The sequence below is a fragment of the Prinia subflava genome, chromosome 14 (genome assembly GCF_021018805.1).
Source record: "Prinia subflava isolate CZ2003 ecotype Zambia chromosome 14, Cam_Psub_1.2, whole genome shotgun sequence".
Lineage (NCBI taxonomy): Eukaryota > Metazoa > Chordata > Aves > Passeriformes > Cisticolidae > Prinia > Prinia subflava.
The window spans coordinates 1,651,534-1,675,817 of NC_086260.1; the positions used below are offsets into that span (position 1 = coordinate 1,651,534).

General features: G+C 47.5%; 2 protein-coding genes across 4 annotated transcripts; one reads left to right on the forward strand and one right to left on the reverse strand.

The window, feature by feature from the left end:
• The first annotated feature begins 1,415 nt into the window (after window positions 1-1,415).
• CRBN (cereblon) lies at window positions 1,416-17,044 on the forward strand. Of its 2 annotated transcripts, none has more exons than XM_063411614.1 (11): window positions 1,416-1,528; window positions 4,670-4,782; window positions 5,859-6,061; window positions 6,904-7,053; window positions 8,407-8,569; window positions 9,840-9,902; window positions 10,320-10,404; window positions 10,550-10,665; window positions 13,108-13,172; window positions 14,362-14,493; window positions 16,037-17,044. In XM_063411614.1, the coding sequence occupies exons 1-11, from the start codon at window positions 1,462-1,464 to the stop codon at window positions 16,221-16,223; spliced, it is 1,344 nt and encodes a 447-aa protein (XP_063267684.1). In that variant the 5' UTR covers window positions 1,416-1,461; the 3' UTR covers window positions 16,224-17,044. The 2 variants fall into 2 exon arrangements, with proteins under 2 accessions (XP_063267684.1, XP_063267685.1); XM_063411615.1 differs by having other exon boundaries at window positions 1,418-1,528; window positions 4,673-4,782.
• On the reverse strand, window positions 16,385-22,819 carry LOC134558099 (pre-mRNA-splicing factor 38B-like). Of its 2 annotated transcripts, XM_063411616.1 has the most exons (3): window positions 21,653-22,819; window positions 21,023-21,110; window positions 16,385-19,614 (listed from the first exon to the last, which is right to left on the reverse strand). In XM_063411616.1, exons 1-3 carry the CDS (start codon window positions 22,718-22,720, stop codon window positions 19,541-19,543), a joined length of 1,230 nt encoding a protein of 409 aa, XP_063267686.1. In that variant the 5' UTR covers window positions 22,721-22,819; the 3' UTR covers window positions 16,385-19,540. The 2 variants fall into 2 exon arrangements, with proteins under 2 accessions (XP_063267686.1, XP_063267687.1); XM_063411617.1 differs by lacking the exon at window positions 21,023-21,110.
• Between the last annotated feature and the right edge of the window lie 1,465 nt (window positions 22,820-24,284).

The following is a 24,284-nucleotide window of genomic DNA, read 5'->3' on the forward strand; positions in this document are numbered from 1 at the left end:
AAAAATATGTAAAAATTAGTGTTTTGCTTGCTGGCTAATCATTGCTTTGCTCCTGTCACTGAGGCGGGGAGAATATTATTGCTGAATTTATATGGGAAATACTGAAGAGAAAAGCAGAAAGTGCAGAATTTTTCCCTGGAAAAAAAAAAAAAAAAGCCTTTTTAGTGAGAAAACAACAAACAGGGCCGAGATAGAGGAATTGTGAAATGCTCAGGAGCACCATACGGGTTTAGTGGCTTGTAACAAAGAATGCAATAAAAATTTCAGCAATAAAAATATAAGTTTAATAGAGAGAAATCCAGGGCCATGATAGGGCATTTTTGAGGATTTTTAAAGGGGAAGGAAATGATAATAAATGATGAGACAGAGCATTTGTGTGAGAACTGGGCAGTGCAGAGGCAGCTGCATTTTTGGGGTGCATCAGCCGGGTTTGCATCCCGTGAAGCCTTTCTGGTGATGCCACCAGCCTCACATCAGGACAGAACTCTGCTGACAGGTTTCAAGAACACAGGGCACAGGAGTGTGTCCAGACAGCTCTGGAATATCCTCAGGGAGGAGACTCCAGACCATCTCTGAGGTCTGTTCCAGGCTCACTCACTGCACAGGGAAGCTTTTCCTCATGTCCAGGGGGAATTTCTGCGCATCAGTTTCTGCCCATTCCTCTCGTGCCATTGCTGGGCACCTCGAGTGGAGCCTAGCTCCATCCTCTTGTCACTGTAACCAATACATTTAATAACTAAATTACTAAAATTTGCGTGCACGGATAAAATCCTCTTCCAGCCATCTCGGGGTCGCAGAAGCCCAGCTCAGCCTTCCCCCACAGCAGTGCCCTCGGCACCTCCCTGGCCTCTCGCCGCACCCTCTCCAAGTCTCTCTTGTGCTGAGAGATCTTTATCTTACACCGTGTTCCGTTTCTTTTCAGGCCGTTTACCCGTGAGGTTTAACCCAGTGAGGATTTTATTCACAGCCAGCCCCTTTACCATGCCCACGGCCGGGCATGAGGCGCTTCGGGCACCGGCCGCACCTGCCACCCGGGCACACGGCGGGTGCGAGCCCCGGGGCTGGGCACGGAGCTCCCGGCGGGAAGGGCTGTCCCTGCCCGGGCACACGGCGGGTGCGAGCCCCGGGGCTGAACACCGGGCTCAGGGCAGAAAGGGCTGTCCCTGCCCGGGAAGACGGTGGGTGCCAGCCCCGGATCTCCAGGCGGGAAGGGCTGTCCCTCCCCGGGCACACGGTGGGTGCCAGCCCCGGATCTCCAGGCGGGAAGGGCTGTCCCTCCCCGGGCACACGGCGGGTGCCAGCCCCGGAGCTAAGCGCGGAGCCCGGAGCCCTCAGCCCGGAGCCCTCAGCCCCGGCGCGCCCGCGGCTCCCGGCGCTGCCCCGGCCGCCTCGGGCTCCTCCCCCGGCCGCCTCCTGCCCCCGCCCCGGCGCCTTCCCAGGCTGCTCTCCGGGTAAACAGCGATGGCCGCCGAGGAGCGGGGCGGAGAGCCCGGGGATAACATGGGGAACCACCTCCAGCTGGTGCCCGGTGAGGGCCGCGCCGCGCCGGGGGCACCCGCGGGGGGCACCGCGCCGGGCCGGGGAAGGGGAAAAGGAAAAGGGAAGGGGGAAAGGAAAAGAAGGGGAAAAGGAAAAGGGAAGGAAGGGAAGGAAGCTGAGGCGGAGAGGAGAAGAGGAAGGAGAAAGGGAAAGGGAGGCGGGCAGAGCCCCCGGGCGCTGTGGGGAGCGGGGCCGGCGGAGCTGTGGGCGCTCCCGGCCCGTGCAGGGCGGCCGAGGGCGAGCTCGGCCCGCGGGCTCCTGCGGCCTCTGCTCCGGGCCTGCTGCAAACCACCGGGGCCGTGTGTGTTCCACCGGGGCTGTGAATGCTCCATCGGGGCTGTGAATGCTCCACCGGGGCTGTGAATGCTCCACCGGGCCCGGAATGTTCCCTCCAGGCCGGGAGTGTGCGGTGCAGGAGGGGACACGGGCATGGGGGCAGCCGTGGGGTTCCCAGCGGGGTGGGCAAAGCAGGCGCCGCTCTCTGCTTCAAAACCTCTGTGAAACCCAGAGTCTGAGGAGAACCTGCGTTGTTTAGGAAGTGTCTGCTCTGTTTTGCAGTGGAAATAAGCAGGGAGGCAGAGGTGCTCGGGGTTGGATGGAGGGCAGTGCTGGATCCCTTGTGCTGCCCGGCTTATCTGTCTCACACACCAGTGCGATTCCTCACCCGGGGAATTATGCATGATTATTGCATAATAATGTGGTTTTCTGCATGTGCTGCCTCCGCACTGACAGGAGATCGAATGGTTTGGGGAGCAGCTTGTGCATAATGGAAAGAAGCATTATTTCAGGATCAGCATGCAGGGGAGAAGGGAGCAGGAAATGCTGCCAGGAACCAGTGTCATTTCCTATGGCAGGAAATTCTCTGTGGTCTTTAGACCTGTGTGTTTTAAATAATAAGAAAATATTTCCTGAATATTTTAGGAAATACAGCCTTAATATCACTGTAATATAAGCAATTTTCCTGAATATTTGAGGAAATACAGCTTTAATATCACCTTAAGTTATTTCCTGAATGTTTGAGGAAATACAGCCTTAATAGAAACTATTTCCCAAATATTTTAGGAAATACAGCTTTAATATGACCATAAAATGACCTGTATATAACCTTGACCCTTTTCCTTAAATGAAGTTCACATTTCCTCATTTCTGCACAAAGGCATTGAGGGTGGATTGGGTTGTGTTAGTGAACCAACGTGAGGGAAATGTGATTTTTGTTATGCAAGGAAGCCTTCAGCGCTCGCTTTTCCCTCCTTCCTGTGTGCTGGAGGTGCTGCTAATCCTGGAATTTAAGGATCAATACACCCCAGTATTTGGGGGTGTAAAAGCTTCAGCTTGTTTTGCCAGCTGGGAGGGAGGAGGAGAGGGCAGGCGCCGGGGTTTTCTGTGTTTTGGGCTGCTGCAGTGAAATGAGTCATCGTCCCTCGGCCACCGCCACACAGCAGCCACTGTGCGCTGTTGGCAACAGCCAGCAAAAGTTTGCAGGGCACAATTCTTTCCAATCAACTGCTGCTAATTCCTTCTGCGCTCAGAAAAACAAGTGGGACAGCCTCTCCCTGGTAAAACTGCTAATGATGGACGCAGCCGGATGGCAGCACATGGAAAAAGCAGATTTTTTTTTTTTTTGCTTCCCTCCCCCATCCTGCAGTGATGCCCCAGAACCAAAAATTTTCTGCTCTTCTCCTCCATCAAACTAAGAAAAATAATGGCTCTTTTGGACATCTTAAACATTCTGTAGTTGTTCGTGGTCAGGGTTGCTAACTGAATATAAGAAATTTCATATAGATGTGGAGTATTTTTAACAGTCATTAGGCAGATGGTTTCTGGTTGCTGAAAGGACTTTAATTAGGTACAGTACCAAAGAGAGTCTGTAACCTCCTTTCCTGTCGTGCTGGATCATTTCTTGCTGAGATCAATTCAATATGGGATGGATCTGTATAAGAGCAGGTTCTGTAAACTACGAACTACTTAAAAAAACATCAGTGAGGTGAAGCAGAAATAAGAGCAGTGACTAAACATTTTTGGGAACATTTAACAAATGTGTCTGGAGGCCAGAGAGGGGAAAATGGTTCTCTAAAATCAGCTTTTAATGTCTTCTTCACTGTTCTCTTGTCCTCCCACTCTCAGAAAAAGTGAAATTAGTGGTGTTCCCGTTTCTGAAGCAGAATTCTTTGCTTCTGCAGCACCTCTCTTTTCTGAGATTTCCCTGCAGAACCCTTCAGGGTGAGAGAATCCCTCCACCTTTTACACTTTCAGTATAATTTCTGGATTATTTTTTAAGAAGATATTAATTGCAAAAGCAGGCAACTAGACAGACTATTGTAAAAATATTTTTTTCCATCTTGTAATAGCTTTCAAGGCCTAAATGATGTTTTCAGCACCACTGGGATTATCCATTACCCAGCAGCTCTTGGTGTGTGAATCCTGGAGATTGGTTTGTGCTAACATTAGTTTAGACATGGTGTATAAATAATGTTTGTGTTCTAAGAAATAGGGTCAATGAATGCAGTGACTGATAATTTAATTGTACTCTTGCCTGAAAGCTACTTTAGGATTGGGAAGGAAGTAGTTTTTAAATACTATTTTATATCTGAAATCCCCTGGAGTCCTGTGATTTGCTTCCTCAGGAGTTGCCTTTGCTGGGTTTGTGTTTGGTGTACACACAGCAGAGGCTGACAGCAATTAAATTGTCTAAAATACCAGCAAGAGTCCCTGCGTGAATACAGAGTTTCCCGTTGCTTCTCACTCCCTTGCAGTTTGATTGCTGAGCTTTGTGCAGCCTCAGACTCTTTGCTCAGCATCCTGCAAGGGATGAGGTTATCTGGCATCCTGGAGAGCTGACAGAAAACCTTCAGAGCCGAGATGAGGAAGCACCACTGTAGTGAAAAGCTGAACTGACAACCTTTGTTTATTATTTTCTTCCAAGGAAAGTTGTTCTGTTTATTTCAGAAATAAATTACCAGCTTTTGACCCTTTCTGTAGAATGATGATTTTGCTGTAACAGCAAGAAAATTCTTTTCCTCTGGTTTATTTCCCTGGGAATATTGAATGCATTTGCTGATTTTTGGATTTTTCTCAGTATCTCAGTCTTTGCTGATTGATTTCTATACAATATTCTGTATGTGCTTATCAGTAGAGAGCGAGGAAGAGGATGACAATGAAATGGAAGTGGAAGACCAAGATAGTAAAGAAGCTGAGAAGCCAAACATCATTAATTTTGACACCAGTTTGCCCACATCACATATGGTACGTTTTTATACATTGCCCATTAAATATATCCTGAAGGGGTTTTGAATGGGGCTTGTATAGTTTTGTGGTAATGCTGTTAAGCCACAAACTTAATTTTATTTTCACAGAATCATAAGATCATAGAATGGTTTGGGTTGGAGAAACCTTAAAGGGCATCCCCTGGGCAGGGACACCTCCCACTGTCCCAGAGTGTTCCAGCCTGGCCTTGGGCACTGCCAGGGATCCAGGGGCAGCCACAGCTGCTCTGGGTACCTGTGCCAGGGCTGCCCATCCTCACAGGGAGGAATTCCTGCCCAAAATCCCGTCCATCCCTGCCCTCTGGCAGTGGGGAGCCATTCCCTGTGTCCCTGCCTTGGAAAGAATCTGTCCCTCTTTCCTGTAGCTCCTTCAGACCCTGGAATTAGATCACCCTGGAGCCTTCTCCAGGCTGAGCGGCCCCACGTGTCCCAGCCTTTCCCCCAGCAGCAGCTCGCTGTGCTCCCGCGGTGTCCCCAGCCCGGCTCGGTGTCCCTGTGCTCCCCGCGGTGTCCCCAGCCCGGCTCAGTGTCCCTGTCCCTGTCCCTGTGCTCCCGCGGTGTCCCCAGCCCGGCTCAGTGTCCCTGTGCTCCCCGCGGTGTCCCCAGCCTGGCTCGGTGTCCCCAGCCCGGCTCGGTGTCCCTGTGCTCCCTGCGGTGTCCCCAGCCCGGCTCAATGTCCCCAGCCCGGCTCGGTGTCCCTGTGCTCCCTGCGGTGTCCCCAGCCCGCTCAGTGTCCCTGTGCTCCCCGCGGTGTCCCCAGCCCGGCTCGGTGTCCCCAGCCTGCTCAGTGTCCCTGTGCTCCCCGCGGTGTCCCCAGCCCGGCTCAATGTCCCCAGCCCGGCTCAGTGTCCCCAGCCCGGCTCAGTGTCCCCAGCCCGGCTGAGTGTCCCCTGCCTGGCTCAGTGTGCCTGTGCTCCCCGCGGTGTCCCCAGCCCCGCTCAGTGTCCCTGTCCCTGTCCCATCCCTGTGCTCCCCACGGTGTCCCCAGCCCGGCTCGGTGTCCCCAGCCCGGCTCGGTGTCCCCAGCCCGGCTGAGTGTCCGTGTCCCTCCCGCAGTACCTGGGCGCGGACATGGAGGAGTTCCACGGGCGCACGGTGCACGATGACGACAGCTGCCAGGTGATCCCGGTGCTGCCGCGGGTGATGGTGATGCTGATCCCCGGGCAGACGCTGCCGCTGCAGCTCTTCCGCCCCCAAGAGGTTAGCATGGTGCGGAATTTAATTCAGAAAGACAGAACCTTTGCTGTCCTTGCATACAGGTAAAAGCCACGGGCGGGCCGCTGGTGTGTGCAGCATGATTTTAGCACAGTTTTCTGTGGGTACTAAAGCAAAAGCAGGTGGTTGCATCAGTTCTGTGCTCTGTAACAAGCTGAAATTGCTTAACAAAAAATTGTCTTCCAGTGTGTAATGGCAATGTAGGTGCTTGACAGCATCACGTTTGTGTGGAGAAACAGCGAGTGCTGATCTGCTTCCTTGTCTGAGCATCCTCTTCACTGCAGTAACTGTTTGTTCCATCTTGTTAAAGAATAAGCCTTGACCTCAAATGTAAAAGTCACATTTGTGTTCTGAGAGCTGTATTGTTGCTTGTTTTGTGTGTGAATTAACAAGCACTGGCAAATGTTTCACAGTAGAGGTAAGAGAGGGAGGTGATAGAAAAGTGGAAAAGAGAAAAGCTGATCAGGGCCAGAAGGAGTTGGGAATGTTCCTCCCTCTTCCCCCTGCAATTTACTATGGATTAGTTGTGTGGGAGGTGGGAACAGCTCCTGTTATGAAGTCAGTCTGCAGAACGTTGGTGCTTTCAGTGTCTGCATTGAGATGCTGACACACTGTGATCCCTGTGCTCCCAGAATGTCACATCTGCACCCTAAAATAAAACCAAATAAATAAACTAAATAAAACCTGGCAAAACAACCAACCAAAACAGCAGAAGTTGCTTTATAATGGAAAAAATATTATTGTAATTAGTTACAGATATTTCACCATAAATTTTTTTGATCAGACCAGTCATGTACAGTCAGTTAGGCGGACTGGAGTCTGAACGAGCAGTGCTGTTTGCAGGGGGGTAAATTCATTTAATTCATCTTTATTCTGTTATTTTTAGTAATTCACATGAGAGGGAAGCACACTTTGGAACAACAGCAGAAATCTATGCCTACAGAGAAGAGCAGGAATATGGAGTGGAAACAGTCAAGGTGAAAGCAATAGGAAGACAGAGGTTCAAGGTGCTTGAAATACGAACACAGTCAGATGGGTAAGAAAATTATGCAGCTAATTCAATACTCAAGTTAACTTTGATAGGAATAGTCTCTTATTTTCTCTATTCCAGTTTGATAGCTGTGATCTTTAGAGGCTTCTCTGACTAGTTTTATCATATTTATCATTTTATCATACACATTATATAATTAATGCTTTTTTCCATTTCTAAAAGTGCTCAGGATCCTGAACATCAGTAAGAATGTGCTGAGTCTTCCCTCATTTTCAAGCCCTTGGCATCGTGCCCTGCACTGTGGCAGTGCCACTGGCCAGAGGTCCAGGCTCCAGCATTGATCTGGAGCCCGTGACAATTCTTAGCACAGTTTCTAGAGCTTCTGTAATATTTTCTGCAGGGTTTGTGAAGTGTTGCTCCAAGTCTGTAAATCTGGAGCTGCTCACGTGTGTCCTGCAGTTCAGCACAGTGGCACTGCTTTGGGAAGAGGCCTGGAGCAGCATTTCTGTGGGTTTGTGGCCTGCAGCTGAGGAAATGAGGAATATCTGTGCAGTTTGGCTCCAAACACAGACTCCAAACGTTACAGCTTAGGGAAAGCCCTGCTTGGACACACGGGGACAGTGCTTGGACAGCTGCAGCAGCAGCCTGGTTACTGGGAATTCACTGTCCAGAGCTCCTCAGCAAGAACATTTCCATAATTGCTGCTGGTTCTGATTCCTCAGTGCTTTTGGCACTGCATAATCTTATAATTTATTGTAAGTTACCAGTTCAGTGCTGTCCCTGTGAGAAAATCAGAAATTTGTAATGACACCCTCCTCAATATTTCAGGATTTCTGCTGCATAATCCTGATAAAACATGAGGTCCTTCCTGCTGGACAGCTTTCTTAGTAGCCACATAACATATGCTGAGGTCCTTGTGGAGAGGTGACCTTTGATGCTGGGATATTAAAATCTGCTCAGAGCCTGGATCCTCTTTCTGCTGATTCTGACCTCTGGCTGAGCACAGAAGCTTTTGTGGTTTGAAGATAGCAGAGAGCATTTCAGCTAAACTGAGGCATTGAGGTGGAAGAGCTGATTATTTATACCAAAAGTAACTTGAGGAGACAAAAAAATCTAAATCTGTAGTGCTGAGACTGTGGAACATTCAGCTGCATTGCCACTGCCAATCTGTCTGTACTTCTGTCCACCACAATCCCAACAGATCTGTAGTGCTCTAAAATAAAAAGAACTTCTGATGGAATGGGTTGTTGTTTAAATTCTCTGGTGCTGTGGAGTGGTTAATCCATTGCACCAGCCTGTGTTCCCATAAGCAGTAAAATCCATCTTTTTAAATGCATGTATTTGAAAAAAATACTTTAAAAATGTATGTACACCTCATCTTTTTGTTTCCTCTCTCAGAATCCAGCAGGCCAAGGTGCAGATCCTGCCTGAGCGGGTGCTGCCTCCCACCATGGCAGCAGTGCAGCTGCAGTCCCTCAGCAGGTGCCACGTGATTCCCGCTTCCAAGCCCAGCTCCTGGCAGGACAGAGCCATCCAGAAGTGGTGGCAGAAGTACCAAAAGGTGAGAGGTTATTTTACAGCTTTGGTGGTTCTGGGTTTGTATTTTTTGTCTTAATTTCTGATGGTGTCTTGAGAATCGGTCTCCAGTTCCAGAGAGGAGGAGGCACATTCCCACCTCCTGCTTTTCATGGAATCACACAACGGTTTGGGTTGGAAAGGTCCTTAAAGCTCCTCCCTGCCATGGGCAGGGGCACCTTCCACTATCCCAGATTGCTCCAAGCCCTGTCCATCCCAGCCTTGGACACTTCCAGGGAATCCACAGCCTCTCTGGGAAACCTGGCCCAGTTTATATTTGTATTTATTATTTATTCCATTGTTTTGGTCATTGACACAGAGAAGTTACCTTGAAATCTGTACAGATCTTTGGAACTACCTCCAGAAGTTAATACAGAGTCCTGGTAACTCGACTCATGTTTGGATTTGCATTTTTCTTCAATGGGTTTGAACTCTTGTACCCTCAAAATCAAATCAAAAACTCATTGCTGACAAAGAGCTCTTGATTCTCAGAGTTGCTGGGTTAATGAGTGAGTTAATGTGAGTTAATGAGCCCAGACACTCTGGGCTGTGGGGTGCAAACCCCATCCAGGGCTGGTTCTGTCGGGTGAAGCTGAAATGAAGTGAGCCCACTGCAGGAGAGCCTGGGCTGCAGATCCAGAGCAGGGAATTGTCCTGTGTACCTCCATCCTCCACTGGTGTCATCTGTAAATGAGGAGAGTCGCCCTCAAGGGGGAGATTAAAATTGGATTTGTACATATTTGTAGTGCACTATGAGCTCCTCTTTTGAAAAGCAATGTAGTTATATTGTGTGCTGCTTTTTAGATTTTTATTAACTAAAGCTCTGGATTTCTGTGTTCAAAAATCACTGGAGAAAATTGGTTAATTAAGCAAATGGCATTACAGTGGTGGAAATTTGGTACTTCCAGGGACAGCTGGTGGAGACTTGGGAACAGATGCAGTGTTAATAGCACTTAAATTTTGAACTGTCTGCGTTTCAGATAGATACCCTTTTGAAAGACATAATGTTTTATTACTAAGCATCAGAAATACCTCTCATGCAGGTTTTGTGACAAAATCCATGTTCAGAAGGCTTAGCCCTCAGTGCATCTGAAAATGGATTTAGAAGGTTCACAGTGAAGTGCTGGTCCTGATGGGGATCATTTCTTGTATCTTTAAATAATCAGGTCTGTCTCCCCTGTTTTATTTGTTTTAAAAAAACCCTGTCCCTAAAATCTGCTTTTGTTAAGAATAAATATTTGTGGGTTTGGTTTCAGAGGAAGTTCCACTGTGCAAGTTTGACATCGTGGCCCCCCTGGCTCTACTCTCTCTATGATGCTGTAAGTTCACCCTTAAATCAAATAACCTGCAGTGAGCTTTGTAGCTGTAGTATCCAAATATGGGATAATATAAAAGCTTTAATTTTGTTGGCTCATAATTTCCATTGTAAAGCATTTTATATTCAGTGTAGTGTGAAAAGATCAGGAAGGGCTTCCCCCTGTGTGGTTGTTCCCCCTCCTTCCTAGAGCAAATATCTGGGAGGGATAGCAGAAATTCTGCTTCCTTCTGTGTTGTCTCAGAGCAAAACCAGTTAAAATATGCAGTTACAAAGGGATTCTTTAATTATTCTTTAATTAAAAGCCACGGTCCACTTAGGGAAAGGAGCTTACTCTACGTTTTGCTTCCCTTTTGTTTTTTTCCTAAGAAGAAAACAGCAATACCTGTGTATTTAAATTGGGCTTTTCTTCTAACAAAAGGAAACCTTGATGGAGAGGGTGAAGAGGCAGCTCCACGAGTGGGATGAGAACCTCAAAGATGAATCTCTTCCTTCAAACCCAATAGGTACGAGGTGTTATGAACCAAAGTTTTATTTTTTTTAATTCCTTAAGAGACCACAGCTTAGCTAATTACGTGTGGTAAGTGAATAGCAATAACTGGATTTATTTCTCTGTTAATTCTAACAGGCCTGCTGCTTTCTCATTTCCAGATTTTTCTTACAGAGTTGCTGCCTGCCTGCCCATTGATGATGCTTTACGTATCCAGTTGCTCAAAATAGGCAGTGCTGTGCAGAGGCTCCGCTGCGAGTTAGATATCATGAACAAAGTGAGTAATTCTTCTTTATTTACCATCAAATTGCCAAAAAAAATAGGATGACTCTCACAATCTCCTCCAGAAATGATGGGATTTCCAGCTAATCCTTCCAGAGGATGAATTTGGGTGTTCTGTTATTTCTTCAAAAGTTTGCTCAGAAGGAAAATGATGTCTCTGTGGTGGATTATGATTGGCAGCAAGCAAGAAATATAGAATAAAATAGAATAAAATTAATAATAAATAATACAGTGTATACTAATATAATAATATATTAGTATATGTTATAATAGATAATAATGATATATAATATAATAAGTAATAGTATTTGCTTTTAGAAGTATTTCAGTGTGGCACAGCACTTTTTTGACCAAGAGATGGTGCTAGAAGTCCAGTGTTGTTAACAACCATCACAGCCCCACACTGACACCGTGATCAGGGATCATTTTGCCATGGAAACTTGTGGATCTTGCAGCAAAAATCTTCGTAGTATTGAGCATAAACCTAAAGATTGGACTAAACAGATTTTTTTTGTAAAAGATATTTATTTTGTAGGCAGTTCCTTGTTAAGATGTTGAAAAAACGGTTTCCCTTTTCTCCATTGCCATAGCTTTGTAATGTTCTAAATGTTCTATTTTTGTGTAGTACAGTTCTTTGTAATAATTTATATTTCCTAAATAACAATACTGTGTTTGTCTAGCAGATTCAGAGCAGTGGGAATTTTGCCTGTTTGCCTAAAAAGTACTGTCATTAAATTCTTGCCTGTTTTTGGGGAAAAGAGAACCAGAATGTCATTTTAATAGTGATCCTTTCCCAAAGCTCATGCACCAGAGATTTAAAGAGAGGAGACAGAAAACATCTCTTCCAAATTCTGAGACAAAATGGGCAGGTTTTTGCCTGAGGCTGTAAGCAGACTAAATTTCACTTGTCTTTTCTGAGCTGAAACTCTGAAAACTCGCTGATACTCGAGTGCTGCTGAGAACTGTTCGTGTTCACTAATTAGATATTTTCCATACATTCCAAAGAGACAGGAAAACTTAAAATTACCCTCATAAATGCAAGTGAAAGTTGCTTTTTAGCCTGTACCCCAAAGGTGTTTCCTTCATCATCTTGTGAGATTTTGGCTGTGAATGTGTTTGGCTGCTCTGTGGTAGTGTCAGAACGGGGAGTGCATTTTGGCTTTTTGCAGTTTATTTAGCAGCATTTTGGGCCAGTCCAGTCTTTTTCTGGCCAGACCTCTTTAGCATGCCCTGGCTTGTTCAGAATGTCATTTCCAATCATAAAACTGATGCTGAGAGCTGATTCCCTTTGTCTCTGACAGCAGTGAGTTATATTGCACTCACATCAGCTTTCCCTGTTGCTAACCAATGCCTGTTTTAAGGAATGTGCCTGACTGGCAGGTGTAACTGTGAATTCCACTCGGGAGTGCTAATTGCACTCATTAGAGAGGCTTGGAAGTGGAGCCATGGAATAAAACCGTGGCTGAAGGGGACTCTCAGTGCTGTGACTGCAATCTGAAGTGAGGGTGTTTAAAGAAAGGTCCCTGGCAGGAGAGGGGCCAGGGGAGCCTCAGGAGGGAATCAGGAGGAGCTGGAGCTCTCGTCCTTCCTCATCCCCAGTGAGCAGAGTGGGGCAGCACCAGTGGCACCTCCAGGAAGGAGCTGAAATCCAGCAAAAGCCTCTGAAGGGAGCAAAGGAGAGAGGGAAGAGTGATTGGAGTGTGTGGAGTCACAGCTCAGGGGGCTCAGAAACACCAACTCCAGGTTTTAGGAGAGCTGTTCCTGTCCCTGGGTGCTGCATTTTATTCCCAAATCCTGTGGCTCGTTTTGGGGGGAATTCCAGAGGCATCACCCTCCAAAAGAAGTGCAGGTAATGCACATTCCACAAGTGAATGGGAGTGTTCTGCTGGGCTGATTTAAATGCTGCTTTTTGGGCAGTGTCAGTGATGAATTGTTTAGTTCTGCTTTGTAGAAACTGTAGAAGATGGATTAATCTGTTATAATCTGCAGGAGAGAGATCAATATGTTTTACCTATTTTTGTGAGGAAATTAAACCCATTGATCTACAGTGCCCTCAAATTTAAGAAAGACTTAATGATTGCATTTGTCTCATCTGCCTTTTCTGTGCTGTATTGCAAAGGAGCAAAGGTTGTTTTTTCTAAATTAGCCTTTAGAGACCTTAAAAGGTTGGCTCATTTATTATCTTTGTGGAGTCAGATCCAATTCTCTGTGTGGATCTTCTTGTGAGGGGATGAGATGAAAATTGTTATGTCTCTTAGATAATAATTAATGTTTAAATAAGTGAAATGCATAGAAAAATATCCCACATCAGTGGCTGCTGCTCAGATAACAAAGAAATTGGTCCAAAGTCTGTTCTGATGGAGAGACATTTTTATTATTTCCCACTGCTGACAAGCATCTGGAAATTAATTAAATTATCCTTTTTTCTCTTTCCCAGTGTACATCTCTGTGTTGTAAGCAATGCCAAGACACAGAAATAACTACCAAGAATGAAATATTCAGGTGAGTTTATTACTCTTCATCTTGGGCAGCTCCTTGGTCAGAAACTCGGGCACAGCAAAGCAGATTAAGCTGGGTTAAGTCTTAAAACTGCTGGGTTTGCCACAGCTCCAATAAAATTGAAGTAAATATTTATAGAGAGCTTATATTTGAGATTTTTAATAAAAAGTTAGGGAATCTCAGCATTTCTGGGTATATTGGAACAGAAATTGGTGTTGTGCCACTCCCCCAGCACCCTGCACTGAACAATTTGAAATATGAATGTGTCACATAAAGACTTTTTCATCCTGGTATTGCTGAATAAAGTTTTTGATATGCCAAATTTTATTTCTCACCACTTCATTTATGTGTCAACAGCCCACAAGAGCAAATTAAAATGCACAAATTATACATAATCATATATATAAACAGGCTCCCAGAATGTTGGCATGCAGGGAAGGTTCCAATTGAAGCCATTAAATGTTGTGATCCATTTTTTCCTTCAAGAACTTAAGGTTATTCCTGATAACTGGCCCCATTTTCTGTTTGCCCCACACAATATCTCCCATGTTTAACAACGATTACATTTCCCCAATAATTGCTGCTTCTGTCAGCCTTGTCACTGCTTTAATCTCGATTAACTGCCATCGTTCATCCCCTCTGAGAAGGGAAGGTGAAAGGACGATTTGGTTAACAAAGACTCCCCACAGTTTTTCTTTATCAGTGTGATAAGGAGCAGATGGGGTAATTAAAAGCCGTTTCTTATCTTCTAATCAAATAATGGATTGCACACACTACGATTCCTGCTGTGTCAATATGATGAACTTTTAACAGAAAGTGCTGAGAAGGTGGTGCAATAACTGAACTTTTTTGCTACTTTTAAAGTTTCATTTTCCTTGCTTTTCTTGGAATTTGCTGTTCAATTCACAGGATGAGTCTATCAGGTACTTTCCTGCAATTATAAACAAAATTGAGCAATTATCTTTTAAATTAGCATCTATTTTCTTTCAATTTTTAATATTATAATTCAAGATACTTTTTTCCCCAGCTACCAAAAGTGGGTGTTTTTTTCCTCTGTTGAAATATTTTAAGGTCAGCTGGCAGTTTTTCCTCTGTCTACATTTGCCACCTTTTGGGGCGGGGTTTTATTATTATTTTTTTCTTTTTATTTTGTTTTTCCTTGCACTCTGATGACGTTCCCTGTGTGTTGTAGCTTGTCCCTGTGTGGGCCCATGGCAGCCTACGTGAATCCTCACGGGTACATCCATGAAACCCTCACTGTGTACAAAGCCTCCAACCTGAGCCTCAGTGGCCGGCCCTCCACAGAGCACAGCTGGTTCCCGGGGTAAGAGCAGCAACATTTTACTAGAAAATCACCTCCATTGGCTATTTCTGAGAGGGTGGAAGAGTAAATATTAAATTTTTTAAGCACGTGTCACCATTTCGCTCATGTGAAAAATAAGGAAGTAAATTTAGACTTATTCAAAATACAGAATAAAATGAAAAAATCACATTAGGTATTGCAGAATTTAATATTTTTAAATTGAGAAATATTAAAATTTTAAAACATAGTCCAGAATCTAAACTGTTTAAACCAAGTTCTCTGGAAATTTGTGTATATAGTTCTGTATAAGTGCAACTGTTTCCAGAATTGTTTTCACACAGTTTTAGTGCAAATGAAAACCAGAATATCTAAATGCATTTAGTCTCCTGAAATACATTTTTATATCTAAAGCCTGAATAAATGTTACATTAAGTTAGAAATGAATAACATTTGTATTGATCTGATTATATTTGATTCTAATTTAATAATAAATAGTAGCTAATAATAATTAATAATTAATAATTAGTCTTCCTCTGAGGCAATAACACAGTTAAGTGTTTAGATGTAAAAGTTTGCTGAATAAAAACAGGTCTTGCATCCAGGATTTTTTTCCTGGAATATCACATAGAGCTGAGCAGTGACTTGGAGGATGTCTGGCATTTCTGTCACACATTTTAACATTCCCTAAAGAAAATCGAGACTTTTAATATCTGGAGTTAATAGTGCTCATCCTTTTGTGTTTTCTCAGCTCTTTTATGATGGCTTTGAAATATTCATGTTCAACTTCATAAAACTGTTAGAGGAAAGCTCTGCTGCTGTGGGAAGTGCAGCAGTTCCTGTTATTTGAGGAGCAGGGCAAAAATCACTTTCATTCCCATGGAATAATTTACTCTGGGAAGTTTTCTGACCCCTCTCCAGGGCTCTCAGCATTTCTCACTGCTGGAACCTGGAGATAAATAATAATATAAAAAAAATTTAAAAAAAAAAAAAAAAAAAAAAAAAAAAAAAAAAAAAAAAAAAAAAAAAAAGTTTGCTTAGGTTGCTTCCTCTCCTGGAAGAGGCAAGAGAGGGCTTTGGGGGTGGGATGTTTGTGGGGTTTTTGTTTTTGTTTTTTGAAGCTGTGCAGGGTTTTAGATGGGAGTTGGATATTGAGATTCCTTTGCAAACCCAGTTTGGGGATTGTCACCCAAAGCTAATTTGGGGATTGTTACCTAAATCCAGGCTGGGGTTTGTCACCCAAATCCAGGCTGGGGTTTGTCACCCAAATCCAATTGGGGTTTGTCACCCAAATCCAGGCTGGGGTTTATCACCCAAAGCTAATTTGGGGATTGTTACCTAAACCCAGTTTGGGATTGTCACGCAAATCCAGGCTGGGGATTGTCACCCAAATCCAGGCTGGGGTTTGTCACCCAAAGCTAATTTCGGGATTGTCACCCAAACCCAGTTGGGGATTGTCACCCAAACCCCTCTGGGGTCTGTCACCCAAACCCCTCTGGGGTTCGCCACCCTCTGAAGCGTTTCCCAGGCCCCTTTTCCCTCACCCTCCCTTGCTGTGCCCGGGCAGGTACGCCTGGACCATCGCGCAGTGCCGGATCTGCGGGAGCCACATGGGCTGGAAGTTCACGGCCACCAGGAAGGAGCTGTCCCCTCCCAAGTTCTGGGGGCTGACGCGCTCGGCGCTGCTGCCGCGCATCCCCGAGGGCGACGGCGACGACGCGGGGCGCGGCCGCTCGCCGCTGCTGTGCCTGTGACACCCGGGGTGCCTCAGCAGCCCCAGGAATCACAGTGCCACCCCCGGGAACCAGGCTCACCCGGCTCCTGCCTGCTCCTGGAGAGGGGGACACCAGGAATGCAGCTCTGCGTGGGGCTCCGGGGGATCTCTGATCCACGTGGACGCGCTGGAGACCGGACTTGTGTAATTCCCACTGGCAGCGAAGGAAGGGGAATGGAAACCAAACTCCAGCTGAAATCTCAACAAGCAGAGTCTGTTTGATGCAGTATTCCCGGGATGGTAGATAGCAGTTCCCTGCTGTGGAGTGTTTGCCATAACACACGTGGTTTGCTGAGAATCCCTAACTCTGTGCAGCCCTTCAGGTTTGCTGCTTGTGCTGTTCCAATCACCAGGGAAGAGAGGAGCAGCCTGAGAGGTTCTGAGTGCTGGAACTGCAGCTGCCTCCCAGGATGGAGCCCACGGGGAAGGAAGTGTCTGTTCCTTACCAGTTGTCTCATCTGTTTAGTCCATTTGACTTTAGAAGTCTTAAATCTTAAACTGTTGATGAGAAGTGCACAGGTCAGTCCCAGAAGGTAACACAGCATTGTTGTGTTCTCTTCAGCGTGCTTCAATGACTTCCTGAAATTGTTCCTGGTTAATTTATCAGTGGAGGTGTCCAGGGGTTTGGGAGGGACTCTAAAACACCTCACTGAGGTGGTTTTTAAGTAGTCCTTGTTGTGACAAAGGGAAGGAAAAATCTCTTTTAATTAATTAGTTTTACCTTTCAGACCATAAAGCAAAATTTCACATTATCACCTTACAAAGAGCAGAAAGTTTCCAAATAAAACAGAAATAAAGGCAGTGCTTTTTGGCAGGGAGGTTTCTTGGTAGAGTCTTGCTTTTGTTTGGTTTTTATTTTGTCTGTGCTCCACAAATTGGGTGCCAAACTGGGCCACTGATTTCTTGGGGTTTGTTTCCTGTCAGAATGCACTTGGGTGATGGCAACGGAGATTTTTCAGTGCTTGTGCATATAAACACTTTTTTTTCTCGTGAAGCTTTATCATTCACTCCTCATTTCTTCACAGTGATGTAGAACTAGCCCAGTGTAAGACACGAGGCACTGGCTGCTTGTTCTGTGCCAGGCTTCAGGCAGGGGCAGCAGGGACACTTGAGCTTGGCCAGGGCCGAGCCTGGCATAGCAGGAGCTGATCCCCATGGCAGTTTCCACCTGGAAAAACAGCCCAAGCCATGGACCTGCTGCTGGTATTTGTCATGGCAGGTATGCAGAGATGAACTGTGTAACTCAGGTTTAGTGTTTGAAATTTTCTACCTCTGTGCTGCTTCTGTTCTTCTGGGACAGCTTTAACTCCGTGCTCAGTGCCCTGACCTGGCAGTGGGCTGTGAAATCAAAATTTGGGACGTGGCTCTGAGCAAACAGAGGATGATGAGGCTCATTTTCTACAGAAAACGTTCAGGATGTTGCTAATGATTCATTATGAGCTGGAAAGCCGAGCACTGGTGTGAGGGGGGCTCTGAAGGCTCTGTGTTTGTGAATGCACTGAAAACAACACACCCAGTGCACATTTGGGGTGTTTTGTTCCTTTTCCCCTCACAGTCCCTCCTGTCTGTCCTGTGACCCTCAGAGGGCCTTGGCAGGAGGCTGGAGAATGAGCAGTCACTGCGGGCTGGGGAAGGGAATCCCAACAGGATTTCCTCAGCTGCCCCTGAACTGACAAAGGTTCAGTTCTTTCGAATTCTCAGTTCAAAGTGGCAATGTCTGAATGCAGAATAAGCGTCTTTCTGATGTTTTGTGTATATAGTTAAATGTAAACTAATCTAATCGAGGTAAGTCAGGAGTAAATAAACACTAATTAAATTTTATTGTCGGTGATGCTGTTCCATGTGCTTAACCTGTGTAGGGTTTGCTGTATTGGAGTCCGTGACACTTCCCAGGTTTTCAAGGCATCCAAAGAAAAGCGTCATTAAACAGAGGTGGACAGAACGCGCTCAGCCTGCAGCGGGCGGGGCTGGGCTGTCTGCAGGGAAAAAGGAGAAGGAGAGGAAGAAATAGAGAACTCGGCCGCTGCTGCGGGGAGAGGGAACAACAAACGCCGCCGAGCTGTGCTCCCATCCTGAGGGGTCAGAGCCCGGGCAGCCCGGCCCTGCTGCATCCCCGCCTGCCCCGAACACCCGCGGGGAAAAACAACACAAAACCCCTCTAAAGACCGCACGGAGCAGAAAGGAAAGCACGGAAAAGAAGGACAGAAAAGGTTAAAAAAGCACACAGCGCCTGAGGGAGCTGTGCTGCACGGAATGCGCTCCGCCTCCTGCCGCCTGCACAGCTCGCGCGTTCCGCTGGAGCTGCGAGCCCACCGGCGCCCGGAGGTTTTCTGGAGGATAAAACCGCACCCGGGCGGAGCCACCGGCGCCACCACGGCCACCGGGGCCACCGCGGTCACCGCCCGCCACCGCGGCCACTGCGGCTTCCCGGGGACAGTGTTTCCCGCCGGCCCGGGACAGTGTTTCCCGCCGGAGGGGTTTCGCAGCGGCGCAGGCGGTCCCGTCTCCCCTCAGGGCCGAGCGCGGGAGCGGCTCCGCGGCGGCGCTGCCGTCCCTGCGAACCCGCAGCTCACACCGCCCGATTTCACCCTTTAAAAGGGTTAAAAGGGCCGTGTGGGCAGTGCAGAAACAAACCATGACCAAACCAAGCAAGGTTTAGCCAGGCCATGGTTAATTAATCTGTCATTAATTCTTCCTCTGCTCTCAGCTCCCCCTGCCCTGGGCAGCGCTCAGGTTTATCACAGAGGGCTTTGGCCGAGGTGGCACCGCCGCTCCTTCTGCCTCCGAAGCCAGATTGGGACTGCAGGATCCGCAGGCAAAAAACCACCCCCTTTAAGCTTCAGTCTGTGCTTTCTAGCTTTAATCTAGTTAAAAACAAAGTTACTCTGCCTCTATGGCTTTTTTGTCCGAGTTGCCTCTCCCAGCACAGACATTTCCCACCATAAAAACCCCCCCGAGCCCGGTATCCTCCCGAAAGGAGCGGGCTCCTCTCCCAGCACAGACATTTCCCACCATAAAAACCCCCCGAGCCCGGCTCGGGGTGCCCGGAGCCCTTTGGGACCATCCCCTGTCCTCCTGGGCGTTCCCATCGCTGCTCTCTGCACAGGGACGGGCAGGGCAGCGTCTCCTCCTTCAGTCACCCCGAGCAGCTGAGATTGGGGAGATCCTTTAACATTTTTGGGGAAATGACTCAAGAAGCTGAGAACCGCTGCAGGCAGGCACCCAAAAACTCCTGTGCCCACTTCTCCTCACCCTCGGCCGTGTGCAGCTGCAATTCCGTCTGAGCCAGTGCAAAACTCAACTCCCTTCCTCTCCAGGATGAATGCTCTGTCTCCTTTTTGGACATAAACCTGGGACAGTTGTGGATTTTCCTGACAAGGGAAGGAAAATGTTTATTTGGAGTCATTTGGGGTTACTTGAGGTCATTTGAGACCCGAATTGGGGTTACTTCAGGTCATTGGGGTTACTTGAGGTCATCTGAGACCATGATCAGGGTTACTTCAGGTCATTGGGGTTACTTGAGGTCATTTGAGGCTCGAATCGGGGTTACTTGAGGTCATTGGGGTTACTTGAGGTCATTTGAGACCCCGATCGGGGTTACTTGAGGTCATTTGAGGCCCCGATCGGGGTTACTTCAGGTCATTGGGGTTACTTGAGGTCATCTGAGACCATGATTGGGGTTACTTCAGGTCATTGGGGTTACTTGAGGTCATTTGAGAACCCAATCGGGGTTACTTCAGGTCATTGGGGTTACTTGAGGTCATTTGAGACCCCGATCGGGGTTACTTGAGGTCATTTGAGGCCCCGATCGGGGTTACTTCAGGTCATTGGGGTTACTTGAGGTCATCTGAGACCATGATTGGGGTTACTTCAGGTCATTGGGGTTACTTGAGGTCATTTCAGAGCCGAACTGGGGTTACTTCAGGTCATTGGGGTTACTTGAGGTCATTTCAGACCCCGATCAGGGTTACTTCAGGAGATTGGGGTCACTTGAGGTCATTTGAGACCCCGATCGGGGTTACTTCAGGTCACTGGGGTTACTTCAGGTCATTTGAGACCCAAATTGGGGTTACCTCAGGTCATTGGGGTTACTTGAGGTCATTTAAGACCTGAATTGGGGTTACTTGAGGTCATTGGGGTCACTTGAGGTCATTTCAGACCCCGATCGGGGTTACTTGAGGTCACTGGGGTTACTTGAGGTCATTTGAGACCCGAATTGGGGTTACTTCAGGTCATTTGAGACCCCGATCGGGGTTACTTCAGGTCATTGGGGTCACTCGAGGTCATTTGAGACCATGATCGGGGTTACTTCAGGTCACTGGGGTTACTTCAGGTCATTTGAGACCCAAATTGGGGTTACTTGAGGTCATTGGGGTCACTTGAGGTCATTTGAGGCCCCAATTGGGGTTACTTGAGGTCATTTGGGTTACTTCAGGTCACAGGGGTCACGTGAGGTCATTTGGGACCCTCTTTGGGGTATTTGGGGTTCCCTGAGGCCATTTGGGGTCCCGTGGACACGAAGCCCTTTTGGCCCACATTGTAAAAGGTTGTTAAAATTGAACCTGTTAAAAATGCTGGGGTTTCATTTTTAACTCTAAAAATGAAAATAATTTTAAAAGAATTGTCTAAAGGCCTTTGGCACCATCAATATTGAGCTGAGCAGGCCTGGGGGGGATGGAGCCCCCAGCCCCTCACACCCCCCAGGATTTCTGTGCTGGGCTTTTTAAAACGTGCACCCAAAAATCCATTTCTGCAGCAAAGACAGGCCTGCATAATCACCTGTCCTCTGCATTGCCAGGCACTGGATATTAAAATGTCTGAATAGGGAATTCTGCAGCAAGTCCAGTTCTGGATTATTTTTTACCTCCTGGAAAGCAAAAAAAATAGAAGTGAATAGAATAACCAATAAAAGATAAAAATTCTCCTCTTCTTTCTCTCAAATTGAAGTTTACCTCCCTTGCACATGTGCAGCGTTTTACACTCCAAAAGGGTTTTGTCCTAACACTAAAACCTCATCAGTGGGGTTTATTAATTGATTCCATTTGCAGGGATAAACCTCAGAGTCTCTCCTGGCGTGGTTTTCTTTGTTTCCTGTTTGGGAGGCAGAGCAGGGACAGCAGCAGCCACCCAGCCCTGCAGATGATTTTATCAACCCCAGAGCTCTGGACAGAGCATTTCCCTCCCCGCAGCCCACCCTGAGCAGCACAACTGCTGCAAGGATTGAATTCTGCCAGCTGGGAAGGGTTTGGGTGGGAAGGGGCCTCGGAGATGATCCCATTCCCCCCTGCCAGGGCAGGGACACCTTCCACTGTCCCAGCTTGTCCCAACCCCGCCCAGCCTGGCCCGGGCACTGCCAGGGCAGCCCCGGGTGTGCTCTGCATGCCCAGGGGAGCAGCAGCTCTGTCTCACCTGGGTCACTCCCAGAGATGCCACCGCTCCCGCCCGGTCCCGCTCCCGGCCCGGTTCCTGTCTCTGTGTGTTCTGTCCGGTTCCGGTTCCTGTCTCTGTGTGTTCTGTCCGGTCCCGGTTCCTGTCTCGGTGCGTTCTGTGCCGGTCCCGGTTCCTGTCTCGGTGCGTTCTGTGCCGGTCCCGGTTCCTGTCTCGGTGCGTTCTGTGCCGGTCCCGGTTCCTGTCTCTGTGTGTTCTGTCCGGTCCCGGTTCCTCTCCCGGTGCGTTCTGTCCGGTCCCGGTTCCTGTCTCTGTGTGTTCTGTCCGGTCCCGGTTCCTCTCCCGGTGCGTTCTGTCCGGTCCCGGTTCCTGTCTCTGTGTGTTCTGTCCGGTCCCGGTTCCTCTCTCTGTGTGTTCTGTCCGGTCCCGGTTCCTGTCTCTGTGTGTTCTGTCCGGTCCCGGTTCCTCTCTCTGTGTGTTCTGTCCGGTCCCGGTTCCTGTCTTTGTGCGTTCTGTGCCGGTCCCGGTTCCTCTCTCTGTGCGTTCTGTCTGGTCCCGGTTCCTGTCTCTGTGTGTTCTGTCCGGTCCCGGTTCCTGTCTCTGTGTGTTCTGTCCGGTCCCGGTTCCTGTCTCTGTGCGTTCTGTCTGGTCCCGGTTCCTGTCTCTGTGCGTTCTGTCCGGTCCCGGTTCCTGTCTCTGTGTGTTCTGTCCGGTCCCGGTTCCTGTCTCTGTGTGTTCTGTGCCGGTCCCGGTTCCTGTCTCTGTGTGTTCTGTCCGGTCCCGGTTCCTGTCTCTGTGTGTTCTGTCCAGTCCCGGTTCCTGTCTCTGTGTGTTCTGTCCAGTCCCGGTTCCTGTCTCTGTGTGTTCTGTCCGGTCCCGTTCCTGTCTCGGTGCCGGTCCCGGTTCCTCTTTCGCTCTTGCCTGAATTCCGTCCCGCCGCTCGTTCCCGGCTTTGCAGATTCCGCCTCCCCGGTCCCGCCTCCTTTCCCGGGGCAGGCTGGGCGCTCCTCCCGTGCTTTCCCAGCTGCTCGTGTTTTCCAGCCCCAGAACAGGTGGTTGTGTTAGCGAACCCCTTTTTCTGCAGGTCATTTGTTCCTCTCTGTCACCTTTAATCGCTCTGTGAGCTGCTCCGGGGGTAGCCCCGTCTCTCCTTTCACTCTTCCTTCTCCGCCTTTTGGGACAACTTTTCTGACAGATCCTGTGGCTTGCAAATATTTGTGAAGAATAAAATTCAATTTGTTTCAAAACTCACCTGGTTTTGCTGATTGTTGGGGTGGGGCAAGGAAATGTTTGGGTTTGTGATGTGTTTTAAACAGGTTGGCTGCAAAAAGTCAAAGTTTCACTTCAAATCTGTGCTGGCTCGAAGGTAAGAAACATGGCAGAGAGGGGAGATAGTCAGGTAATTAAAACCCATTGTGAAAATCATTTAATTCGTAAAATAATCTGTTGGAGAACTTGACCACGTGTGTCTCAAACTTCATCTCTCCTCTCCCCATTTGCTATTTAAATAGTCCATACTCTGTACAAAAGTGTTTATTTAAACCCAGGATTTTTCCAGATCCCAGGCTGGCACTGCTTGCCTAAAATATGGGAATATTTTTTAGTTCACGCCTTTCATTTTCCTAGGGGTTAATTTTATTTAATTTTAGTGGAAGATAAACAAAGGCACTCAACAGACCAAGGGGAACCCTCGAGCAGGAGCTGATCCTTAAAGAGGAGTTGGAACCCAGAGCTCCCTGCAGTGAACTCCAGGCAGGACTGGGAGGTGCTTCTGGAATAATCTGGTTCTGTTTTTCCCAGAGCCCTGCAGATCTGCAGCAGGTTCCTCTGTGTTATCACTGAAGGAGGAAATGGAGTTCTCCCTGCTTTCAGTGATCAGCTTGGACAAGAAATCTCCAATTAAACCCATCAGTTTCTATTACTGATAGTTAAGCTGGCTTTGAGTGTCTGAAATGCCCTCTACAGTAGCTGTAATTCTCTTTACTGTGTAGTAAATAATTCTGATTAAAATCTTTTCAAGCTGATCAGTACCAGCATCAATTGAAATAAATCATTCCTCGCTGTTCATATGCATGGTTTGGGTTGTCACCCTTCCTCCTGGGGGACAGAGTTGTGCAGAGGGTCCCTGACACCTGAACAATCCTTTAGACATAAACCAGTGCTGAAATCTGGGAGCAGGATTGGATCCAGACACACCCAGCTCCTCTCAGGGCTGGAAAACAGCTGGAAATTGAAGCTCAGAGTCAGGGGAAGATCTCCCTGCTAAACTTTCCAAAGTATCCATTTGGTCTATGGCAAGATCATAAATTTCAAGATTTTGTCCTTAAAAATCCTCTCTCCAAGGGGAGTTGGACCCTGAGAGCGATTTCAGGTAAAAGTGAAGTGTTAATGTTTTACCACCTCCACAGCCATTGCCCTAAAGCTGCACTTTGGTGAAGTCTTTCAAGGACTCTACAGCCCTGAATTCTGTCACTCTCTGCCAAGACCTCAGCAGCTCCAGAAATGGCACAAAGGAGGCTTCAATTTAATCACCTCATTAAAGGAAGCACCGTCCTGTTCCTGTGAGATTTGCCTTCCTAACAAACAGCAATTTCCCTCTTCCTTTCCTGGCTCCCACAAATTCCCAGGATCATTTATTTACAGGACCAGACAT

Coding starts and splice junctions, on each gene's coding strand:
- CRBN (XM_063411614.1), top strand. CDS start 1,462: ATGGCCGCCGAGGAGCGGGGCGGAGAGCCCGGGGATAACATGGGGAAC. Junction 8,570..9,839: donor GGTGGCAGAAGTACCAAAAG/GTGAGAGGTTAT, acceptor GTTTGGTTTCAG/AGGAAGTTCCACTGTGCAAG. Junction 10,405..10,549: donor TCTTCCTTCAAACCCAATAG/GTACGAGGTGTT, acceptor TCTCATTTCCAG/ATTTTTCTTACAGAGTTGCT.
- LOC134558099 (XM_063411616.1), bottom strand. CDS start 22,720: ATGACCTGCAGAAAAAGGGGTTCGCTAACACAACCACCTGTTCTGGGG. Junction 21,111..21,652: donor CATCTCTGGGAGTGACCCAG/GTGAGACAGAGC, acceptor TTTGCTTTCCAG/GAGGTAAAAAATAATCCAGA. Junction 19,615..21,022: donor CCTGGCAATGCAGAGGACAG/GTGATTATGCAG, acceptor TTCCCTTGTCAG/GAAAATCCACAACTGTCCCA.